We start from the raw sequence: 11,954 nt of genomic DNA on the forward strand, positions 1-11,954 counted from the left end.
TGGAGAAGAGTCTCGAAAGTCTCTTGGACTTCAAGGAGATCAAACCAGTCAATCCTAAATGATATCACTGGAAGGACTGAATGTTCATTGGAAGGACTGCTCCAATACTTTGGCCTTTGACATGAAGAGCCAACTCATTGGAGAAGACCTTGATGCTGGAAAAGATTGAAGGCAAGAGGAGAAGAAGGTGGCAGATGATGACATGGTTAGATAGCATCACCAACTCAAGGGACATGAATTTATGCAAACTCTGGGAGATAGTGCAGGACAGAGGAGCCTAGCATGCTGCAGTCCATGGGGTCACAAAAAGTTGGACAAGACTGTTGAACCACAAGAGCAGAACATTTAGAGAACTTGATATCATCCACATCAGCCTTCAGGATTTGTGACAAATCCAAAGTAAAATCCTGAGTCATATGGTCCAGGTAAATTACTTTTATTCCCAGGTAAGGCAAAAGGTGTTGGCTGGCTTCATCAACTAGAATACTAAAGAATGGACTGCATAAATATTGAAGACTTTGCTCCCAGTGGGAATGGATATTAGTAGTGATGAGGGTTAAGGACTATAGGGTATTGGAATAATAATGTTGTTTATTATTCGGAGGTCCTGGACAAATCTCTGCCTTCCACTTTCAGGTTTTTCCAATGGTAAAATAGAAATATGCAAGGGTTAGTCCAAGGATAAGGAGAAGGAAATGGCAACCCACTCCATTGTTCTTGCCTGGAGAATCCAGCCCAGGGACAGGGGAGCCTGGTGGGCTGCTGTCTATGGGGTCACACAGAGTCAGACACGACTGAAGCGTCTTAGCAGCAGCAGCAGTCCAAGGATAATGTGATTTTGAACCTTTTAATCTTCTATTCAGACATTATGTCTTGCATAGCTTCTTTACTTTAGATATTGATTAATTCTGAGAAGAGGTTTTGAGGGATCTATTAGAATCTTGATGGGAGGTGCACTGTGAATTTTGCCAATATCAGATGGAGATTTTGCTCATTAGAAAGTTGGGAACCAATCCAACAGGGACAGATGATCTGTGTTTCTAGAATTAGCTGTAGTACCATCAGACACGGAGCAAATAAATCATTCACATAGTTGGCTGCTTTGATGACTACAGTCAAATCCTAGAATTATTGGTTCCCTTTTTTGAGAAAGAAATTCTGACATGATACTTTTCTAAGAAGTATCAGCCTAATAAATGGGTAGGGGTGGAGGCACTAAGGGGAAAAGTGTATGTTATTTCTCAATCAGCCTGAATAAAAGGAAATGGATTCAGAGAGAAGAATCTCTTGACATTCATTAGAGATCCCTTTTAATACTCCAAGACAGAAGACGTTTTATAGCAGTGTGACTGAGAACTTAGAGTATGGCTCCGGTGTCAGTTAGGACTGGAAGTGTTAGTCCCTCAGTCATGTCCAACTCTTTGCAACCCCATGGATTTTAGCCTGCCAGGCTCCACTGTCTATGGGATTCTCCAGGCCAAAATACTGGAGTGAGTAGCAGTTCCCTTCTCCAGGGGATCTTCCTGACCCAGAGAACATTCAAGCTTTTCCCTATTAACAGTTTTCATCCAATACTGAGCTTGGCATTTACTGATGAGCTGATATAAGTTGGAGAAACCAGATTAAGTTTCAGTGACTATATTAAATTACTCAGCAAATTTGTGAGGATCTTTGGTTACTTTGGGAAAATCTTTGACTATGGCTTATAGTTCCGCTTTAGTTCAAGGAATATAAGAAATTAAGGGTTTAGCTTCTGGATCCTCAGAAGGCTTAATTTTGAAGGAGCAGATATTGATTTATTCAGAGGAAAATAGGGTGGGGAGAATTTTAGGGAAAAAGGAAAGTTTGGTGAGAGAATTAGCAAGGGGGAACTGAAGATATGGAGGAGGTGTGGGAGACATAGACGGGAAGGAGGAAGATGGTGCTGTAAGTGGGGCCAGAGGAGGAGGGACTGAGTTAGAGCAATAAGACAGTCCCAGAGATTGAGACTGGGACAAAATAGCCAAGGAAGAAGAGACTTAGGCTTCAAAGGGGACTTTATCTTTCTTTATTTACTTGCTTCAGTTAATTTTAAAATCTGATTTTGCAAAGAGGTAATTTAACATTTGAAAGTCTTAAAACACCAGTTGAAAGAGATGTTCCATTCAGTTTTGGAAATTTTAGAGCTGTATTTGTCCAATTTGGTTTTAAGAAAAATAAGTTTAGGGTTTTCAAAAGTTCCCCATAATAACCATTGATATTCTAAATTGTCTTTGATTAAGTCAATTTATATAGTTAGAAATTGGCATGAATGAAGACTGTGGTTTTCAAACATAAACTAGACGAGGGTCCTTGGTGTGTGGGAGGGGCAAGGTGAAAATACTTAGATAACTGGGAATTCTATTTCCCAGAGGTTTTTCTCTAGGAAAGAATAATTTTCAAACAGTTGGAACAACTCAAACAATCTTAGTTACCTGGAGGCCTAATGCCAGCCCAGTTTTGAGGAACAGTTTGGTCCCTGAACTGAACAGTCTGGTCCCAGAGGAGGTACATCAAAAGCAGCTCAGTGCAGTTCCAATAGAACAATCCCTATTCCTAAAGGATTGGGTCAAAGTTTGAGTCTGCACAATTATGATTAACTAACCCCTGTTCCCAAAGAAGTAGGCTCAAGTCCAGTCAGTTCTAGGAGAAACAGTCCTGGTTTCAAAGAGAATCATGACAAAGGTTAGCACGGTTCCAACTGGGACAGCCCAATTTTACTATCAGGCTAAAGTTTCAATGGAGCAACCGCACACAGAACAAGGCCTTAACTAGAAAGGATGAAACCTTTAAGTAGAACCTGAATAAAACCTGAGGAGCTTCAAAACACAAGGAGAGTAGAAGCTCAAACCCAAGAGAAAGACTTATCCTCAAACTCCAGGGCAGAATGTGGAGATGCACTGTTATGTAGTCTTAATAAGGGCTTCAGCCAACCCCATGAGGAGTTCTGAAGCTAGGATAACTTTTCCCAGGGGAAGACAGGGAGAAGGGTCTCTATGCTCATGTAGGTTGGGTTTGGATGCAGGCTGCCCTGGGAAGAGATAACTCTCCTTTACTGCTGCACTCCCCAAGGTGGTTTGGCAGTGAGGGAGTAAGTCTTTCATTCATGCAGGGGGATCTGAGTAGCACATCAAATAATCCACCACACAGAATTTCAACCTCAAACTGATAGTGAGGCACTACACCAGAGTCTGAAATCAGACTGTTCCATTCAAAATTCATCTCCATTACTTTTCTGAACAATTACTCTGTGCCTCAATTTCCTTATCTGTAAACTCGGCTAGCGGTGTTACACCTTCACAGTTGTTAAGACGAGTTAACATTAATATTTGTAAGGCATAATGCATTTGGAAGAGTGACCAGCACATTAGTAAATATTTCATAAGTATTTTAAAAAGGAAACTAGAAATCCAATCATAATATAAATTTTGAATTGTAACAGTATCTTGGAGGATCAGGTGGAGTGGTACTATCCCACAGTATAACACTATATTATTCAATAGATATGTCTCCTTTTTTGAGTTTCTCATCTAGAATGCCCTGGGCAGCAGATTTTTTCCACTTCTTCCCTCCTTCTGGTGACTATATCTTTCTGCTTCCTTCTTCATGATATGCAGAGTGGTTTTCTTCTTACCGTTAAACCCAGATCTCCCCTGAGACTTCCTTCTACCCCATCTACATCCAAGTGGCCAAACATTAAATATTTTAGGTCACACTGTCTTTATTGCAACTCTTCACTGATACTGTGAAAGCAGCCAGAGATGACTGTCAATGAATGGGTGGGGATGTGTTTAAATAAAACTTCATTTACAAAAACAGAGGAAGGCTGAATTTTGCCCAAAGACTATAGTTTGCCAGCTCCTGCTATATTCCATTGTGATTTTAACAAACTCCTTCAACAAAGTCAGTCTTACTTTATGGAAGGTTCCCATAAGTAGGACACGACTGAGGGACTGAACTGAACTGAACTGACCTCCCACTATATGGATCAGCTTGCCAGCGCTTTGGTCTAGCAGTCACAGGGTCTTGGGTTTAATGCAAAGAATAACAAACAGGATTGTTGTTTAGTCTCTAAGTTGTGTCTAACTCTTTTGCGACCCCATGGACTGTAGCCCACCACGCTCCTCTGTCCATGGAACTTCCCAGGCAAGAATACTGGAGTCAGTTGCCATTTCCTTCTCCAGGGGATCCCTGTTGTTGGGGCTTCTCTGGTGGCTCAGTGGTAAAGAATCCACCTGCCGATGCAGGAGACGGGTTCATCCCTGGGTCAGAAAGATCCCCATTCACTCTTACTATCTTCTGTTTGACCACTTCCAATTTGCCTTGTTTCATGGACCTGACATTCCAGGTTCCTATGCAATATTGCTCTTTACAGCATCAGACCTTGCTTCTATCACCACATCCACAACTTGGTATTGTTTTTGGTTTGGCTCCATCCCTTCATTCTTTCTGGAGTTATTTCTCCACTGATCTCCAGTAGCATATTGGGCACCTACTGACCTGGGGAGTTCCTCTTTCAGTATCTTATCATTTTGCCTTTTCATACTGTTCATGGGGTTCTCAAGGCAAGAATACTGAAGTGGTTTGCCATTCCCTTCTCCAGTGGACCACATTCTGTCAGACCTCTCCACCATGACCCGCCCGTCTTGGGTTGCCCTGCAGGCATGGCTTAGTTTCATTGAGTTAGACAAGGCTGTGGTCCTAGTGTGATTAGATTGACTAGTTTTCTGTGAGTATAGTTTCAGTGTGTCTGCCCTCTGATGCCCTCTTGCAACACCTACCATCTTACTTGGGTTTCTCTTGTCTTGGGCGTGGGGTATCTCTTCACGGCTGCTCCAGCAAAGCACAACCACTGCTCCTTACCTTGGACAAAGGGTATCTCTTCACTGCAGACTTTCCTGACCTTCAACGTGGGATAGCTCCTCTAGGCCCTTCTGCACCCACACAGCCACTGCTACTTTGACATGGGGTTGCTCCTCCCAGCCACCACCCCTGACCTTGGACGTGGGGTAGCTCCTCTCAGCCGTTCCTGCAGTCTGGCACTCTCGGCCGCTGCCCCTGACCTTGGATGTGGGGTAACTCCTCTTGGCCACCGCCCTTCGGGCATGGAGTCCTCCCAGCTTCTGCCTCTGACCTCGGACGTGGGATAGCTCCTCTCAGCCTCACTTAGTGCACCAGTAGCAGCCACCTGCGCTTAGTGCAGCTGGTAGCAGCCAGGTATCTCTAATTTTCTTGAAGAGATCTCTAGACTTTCCCATTCTGTTGTTTTCCTCTGTTTCTTTGCATTGATCACTGAGGAAGGCTTTCTTATCTCCTATCTCTTATCTTTATCCTATCTCTTATATCTTATCTTATCTCTTATATCTTTCCTTTTCTCCTTTGCCTTATCTTCTAATTCTATTTGTAAGCCCTCCTCAGACAACCATTTTGCCTTTTCAAGGACAAATAGGAAATGACTGAGATGGAATTCAAAACCAGACCCTGTAACTCTTAGATACCTATTCTCTCTGGTCTACATTAATAGCCATACCTAATATTTTTGACTGTTTACCCTGTTGGAGAGGAAGAAATTTTCCTCTGCCTTTCTAGGTTCTTCCTGCTGGTCTAAGTATTAAAGCAGTATGGGACAGATTAATAAGAGAAATCAAACACAAATTTAGTCACATGTATTCTTGGGAGAGTCTCAGGAAAACTCAGTAACTCACCAAAAGAGTCAGAACCCACACCTGAAATACCATGTTCAGCTGAAGACAAAACATGATGTTGGGAGTAGTGGTTTGGGGACCTCAAAAGGGTGTTAGGCAATTCTAATGGAAATGGGAAAGCAAATATTTGGTAAATAAATGTTTTCTGAGCTGTACAGATACAGTGAGTCACAGATGGACATTGATGTCTAGGCCCTGTTGAATCTTCCCCACACCCTAGACCACATTCTTTGCAGAGATATCTCAGGAACAAACTATCTAAACATTTTAAGCAGTTAAGGGGTAAGTAACAAGAAAAGCATCCTGACTCCTCTATTTCTTAAAAATAATAAGCCTAAATTAATCCTCACGCCCAAGAGGCACATTTTGAGCTGGCAAATTTTCTTCCCCTATAAGCTCATGCAAGAATTTAGTCTGTGTAATTGCACTTTTTTCTTATCACAACAACTCAATGAAGTTGTTATCCTTCAGTCTATTCAGTGGGAATACTGAGTCTCAGAAAGACTAAGTGACCTGACCAAAGCCAGGCACATGGTAAAGGAAAGGCTGAAGCCCAGAGAGTCTGAGGTAAAAACTCAGATGGCTGTTTACTGTGTCATGTTGCATCCATCATGCTGCATCTTCACTCTTCTAGAGAATGTCAGAGACCAGCTAACTAATCTTTATGTTTAATCTCTTGTCCTGTCCCAGAACATTTTCTGAAGATTTTTATCACACAAGGGGGTTCCCAAGGGACTTAACCAGGATCTGTCCTCACTTACCTGGAGCCTTTGGCCTCAAGAGTTTCCTCTCACTCTATAGCAATTCCTCTGAAAAATCCAACCCTATTGGGGTCACAAATAACCCATTTTGAACTGATCTTTTCTCAACAGGTAGAGTTCGTCTTAGATCTGCCCAAGACCAACACAGGGAAAATTCAGCGGGCAAAGCTTCGAGACAAGGAGTGGAAAAAGTCTGAGCAGCTCGGAGTCTAGTGATACCTGCAAGGTGCTTTACGTTGGATCCTGCCCTTCTTCCCCTTTAATTCTGTTTGGGTCATCTGCCTTCCTCTGGGGATATGAGATTCTTTATGACAAAACATGATCTGATTTTTGTCTTTCCTTGGTTATTATTTCAAAATATTACCATGTTAGATATTGAAAAAAGAAAAAGAAAGGAGGAATGAGAAAGAGAGAAAGGAGAGGAGAACAGAAAAAAAAGTGGGGAAAGAAGAAAGAGAAATTAAAATAGCAATAAAAAGAAATTGAAAAATAAGAAAAAGAGGGAGGGATCATAAGATGGAGGCCTGGAGGAAAGATGGAAATAATTAGAAGGAAGAAGAAAAAAAGAAAGAGGAGAAAGGAAGAAATGAAGGAAAGAAAGAAGATGGGAAGGTAGAAAGGGGAAAAAACAAAAGACAGAACTCAATAAAATATCAATACTAAGAGAAAATAATAAAGAAAAATGATGGGAGAGAGGAAGAAGGGGAGAAAGGGAGGAGAGAAGGAAATTTTTAGTGTTCTCCCACAAATAGATAGTGACAAGAATCATGAAGAAACCTGAATCTTAGCTAGGAAACAAAAGGCTATAACACCCCGTCACACTCCTAGGACAAAATCTCCATACAGAGAGGCTTGTGAGTGTGGTTGGAAAATTATAATCACCCTCAAGTAACTTCAAATTTGGAGGCAATCATGACCAGAGGAGGGGAAACACCATTTATTGAGCATTTGCCACATGCAAAGCACTGTCCGTGCAAGCCATTTCACAAATACTATCATGTCTTATCTCAACGTGGCATCTACAGATTTCAGATCATGGCTATGAGAATAGTGCAGGCACCTCAAAAGGGTGGCCCTTCTCCCATAGCTTTTGTCTCTCTTTTTTTTTTGTTATCTAATCTTCCTAGAATCAATAATAAAATCATTTTAAAGTGAAGACCCTAAGGGTTATCTTTGGGGAAAAGAAAGAAGTTTTGTTGAAGAATAAACCAGAGAGTCAGTTCCTGAGACTTCTGGATCCCAGAGCCAGGGATCCAGAAGAGGGGTAAGGACTATGAGGGCTTTACCTATAACTAAGAGATGGAAGGTGAATCTTCCTAGCAGATTAAAGTTTAAAGTGAGTTGAAGAAGAAAGCAAAGGGTCTCTGAGAGTCTATGACTCTTCTTCTTAAGAATACTTAGTAATAATAACAACAAGATTAATAATAATATCAATTATTTATAAAGTACTTGCCAAGTGTCAGGCCCTATGGCAAGATACACATATATTAATCTCACTTTTCAGTTCAAGTTCTATATTTTTTTCCCATTTTACGGTGGAAAAAAACCTAAGATTTGGAGAGATTCAGTGATATTCTGCAAAGTCACGTAGCTGGTAAATGACAGCATCAGGTTCAAACACAGGCCTATCTGCTTACAATGTCTATGCATCCCTTTGCTTGCCTTCTTCTCTAAGCCTTACTTCTCTTAAAGTAATCTTTTAAATATTCCCTAGAGAGAGGGGTTAGCAGTGTAGGAAGATCTAGAGCTCACATCCTGCCAGGGACACACCAAATATATACCTACACATATAACAATTCCTCTTGAAGAATACTTCAGGACTGATTGAATAACTACTGCACATAGGCAGACCACATAGAAATAGATAAGAGAGATGGAGACATGGTATACACGGGAATCTCATTCCTATCACAGCAATCTTCAGTAGGAAGCAATATTGCTGAAGGGTCCGAGTGCAAACTTATCCTCCCTGGGACACAGTGAAAATAGTTTAAGGGCCTCCTAGACCATATAAGAAGGAAACCCATTTGCTAAAACTAATGAAAAGTGACAGTGTTAATATCTCAGTCATGTCTGACTCTCAGTGACTTCATGGAATGTAGCCCACCAGGCTCCTCTGTTCATGGAATTCTCCAGGCAAGAATACTGGAGTGGGTAACCATTCCCTTCTCCAGAGGACCTTCCTGATCCAGGGATTGAACCTGAGTCTCCTTTACTGCAGATGGATTCTTTACCATCTGAGCCACCAGCCAAAATGACAGGAAACAGCTGGAGCCCTCTCCAGGGTCAGAGGTGCTGATAAGCACCACTGCTCCTATGACTCCCTGTGACCCATGCCTGTTCCAGCTCCAGCCACTTGCCAAGGCAGCCTTGACCCAGGAACTATACCTAACCATGCTCTGCTGCAGCTCTAGTCACCTTACCAAGGTGACCTTGGGTTTAGCATTCTGCAGTGACTTTTCTGGCCTAGGTCAAATATAGCTCCAGCTGGCCTGTGATAGGTGCCACGTGAAAGTAGTCTACACAAGGGATGTTCCCACACGAGCCACTCCTTAAAGAACAAGAGAGGTGTATCTTTTGTTTATTTCACAGAAACAAAAGTCAAACAAAATGAGGAGACAGAGGACCATGTCCCAGATGAAAGAACAAAATAAAACCCCAGAAAAACTTAGATAAAACAGAAATGAGTTATTTACCTGATAAAGTGTTCAAAGAAATCATCATGAGGATGCTCACCAAACTTAGGAAAGATTGCAGAACCTCAGTGAGAACATCAACAAAGACTTAAAATATAAGAAAGAACCAATCGGAAACAAAGAATACAATAACTGAAATTTAAAATACACTAGAGGTAATCAATAGCAATGTAGATAATACAAAAGAATGAATAAAAAATCAGGAAGATGGAATAGTGGAAATCCCTCAATTAGAATATGAAAAAGGAGAAAGAAAATTTTTAAATGATGAGAGTTTAAGGGATCTCTGAGATAGCTTCAAGCATTCTAACATTTGTATTATAGGGGTCCCAAAAGAAGAGAAAGAGAAAGGGACAGAAAACTTACGTGAAGAGATAATGACTGAAAGCTTTCATAACCTGGGGAAGGAAATAGACATCCAGATATAGGAAGAACAGAGCATCCCAAACAAAATGAATCCAAAGAGATCCATAGTAAGACATATTAAAATGGCAAAAATCATACATAAAGAGAGAATCTAAAAGGCAGTAAAAGAAAAACAACTAATCATGTACAAGGAAACCCCATGACTATCAGTGGATTTTTCAGAAGAAACTTTACAAGCAAGATATATTTAAATTTCTGAAAAGGAAACTCAACTTAGCATACTCTTAACTGGCAAGGTTGGCACTAAAAATTAAAAGAGAGATAAAGAGTTTTCCAGAGAAGCAAAAACTAAAGGAGTTTATTACCACTAAACTGGCCTTATAAAAGTGTTAAAAGGTTTTCTATAAACAGAAAAGAAAGATCACAAGTAGAAATAAGAAAATATATAAAAAGAAAAATTCACTGGTAAAGGCAAATATATAATAAAAGCAATGTATCAGCCACTTAAAAATCTAGTTCAAAGTTTAAAAGACAAAAATGTAATACAATCAACTATAACTACAGTAAGTAATTCAGGGATATACAAAATAAAAAAATATAAAATATGACATCAAAAACATAAAGTATGCAAGAGGGATAAAAAGGTAGTGCTTTTAGAATGCTTTTGAATTTAACCAACTGTCAGCTTAAAACAGATGGTTAAATATGCAGGTTGAAACAGATGAATCTCATGGTAACCACAAACAAAAAAACCTACAATGGATATACAAAAATAAAGAGAAAGGAATCCAAACAAAAGACTAAAAGAATCCATCAAACCACAAGGAAGAGACCAAGAGAAGGAAATAGGAATTACTAAACAACTGAGAGACAATTCGCAAAATTGCAATAAGTACATATCTATCAATAATTACTTTAAATGTAAATAGACTAAATGCTCTAATCAAAAGACATAGGGTAGCTGGAAGGATATTAAAAACAAAACAAAAACAAAAAACAAGAGCCATGTATATACTGCCTATGAGAACCTCACCTCTCAGTTATAAAGATACACATAGACTGAAAGTGAAGGTATGGAAAAAGATATTCTATGTATATGGAAAATAAAAGGAAACTGGGATACGATACTTGGGTTAAATGAAATAGACTTTCAAACAAGACTGTAATAGGAACAAGAAAGGGCATTACATGATGATAAAGAGGTCAGTCCAACAAAAGGATGTAACCTTTATAAATCTTCATGCATCTAACATGGGAACACTGAAACATAATAAACAGACTTTTGGACTCAGTGGGACAAGGAGAGGGTGGGATGATTTGAAAGAATAGCATTGAAGCATATACACTTCCGTATGTAAAACAGATAGCCAGTGGGAGTTTGATATATAACACAGGGCACCCAAAACTGGTGCCCTGTGACAACCTAGAGGAATGAGGTGGGGGGAAGGAGGGGGAGGGACGTTCAGAAGGGAGGGGATGCATGTACGTCTATGGCCAACTCATGTTGATGTATGGCAAAAACCATCACAATATTGTAATTAATAAATAAAAAGTATTAATAGCAATAAGAGAGAAATAGACAACAATGCCATAATAGTGGGGATTTTAATATCCAACATACATCAATGGGTAGATCATTCAGACAGAAAATAAGTAAGTAAATACTGGTTTTAAATGACACATTAGACCTTGTTAGAGCACAGGTTCGATAGTTGTATAGTTGCATGCAGATTTAGTTGCTCCAGCATGTGGCATCTTCCCAGACCAGGGATTGAACCTGTGTTTCCTGCATTGGCAGATGGATTCTTAACCACTGAGGCAGCGGTGAAATCCTCTTTGAGAGGTTTTTGTTTTAGGGTAACGTTGGCCTCATAAAATGAGCTTGGAATTATGCCTTCCTCTTCAATTTTTTGTAGTAATATGAGAAAGATAGGCTTTAACCCTTCTTTAAAAAGTTTATAAAATTCCCCTTGACGTCATCTACACCTGAACTTTTGTTTTTGGATTTTTAAAAAATTACTGATTCAATTTTGTTATTAATAATCAGCCTAATCAGTTTTTCTATTTCATCATGATTTAATCTTGGAAAATTGAATGTTTCTAGGAATTTATCCATTTCTTCCAGACTGTCTAATCTGTTGGCATATGATTATTTTAGCATTCTTTTATGATCCTTTGTATTCCTGCAGTGTCAGTTGTAATTTGTCCTCTTTCCTTTCTAATATTATTTATTTGGTCTCTCTTTCTTTTTTTCTTGATAAGTCTGGCTAAAGATTTTTTGAGTTTGTTTATCTTTTCCAAGAATCAACTTGTAGTTTCATTGACCATTTCTATTGTGTTTTTAGTCTCTATTGCACTTATTGCTATTCTAATCTTTCTTAATTCCTTCCTTCTACTGACTTTGGTCT

At 39.7% G+C, this 11,954-nt stretch overlaps 1 protein-coding gene across 2 annotated transcripts in view; it reads left to right on the forward strand.

Moving 5' to 3' along the window:
- The window catches only part of ACSM2B (acyl-CoA synthetase medium chain family member 2B), a 47,593-nt gene extending 39,956 nt beyond the window's left edge, over positions 1-7,637 (forward strand). For both annotated transcript variants that reach the window (XM_040257390.1, XM_040257382.1), the window contains one exon: positions 6,596-7,637. In XM_040257390.1, coding sequence (XP_040113324.1) covers positions 6,596-6,697 — 102 coding nt within the window. In that variant the 3' untranslated portion in view covers positions 6,698-7,637. The remainder of the gene's footprint in view (positions 1-6,595) is intronic.
- The last annotated feature ends 4,317 nt before the right edge of the window (positions 7,638-11,954 follow it).

The sequence above is a fragment of the Oryx dammah genome, unplaced genomic scaffold (assembly GCF_014754425.2).
Source record: "Oryx dammah isolate SB20612 unplaced genomic scaffold, SCBI_Odam_1.1 HiC_scaffold_2, whole genome shotgun sequence".
In the NCBI taxonomy this organism is placed as follows: Eukaryota; Metazoa; Chordata; class Mammalia; order Artiodactyla; family Bovidae; genus Oryx; species Oryx dammah.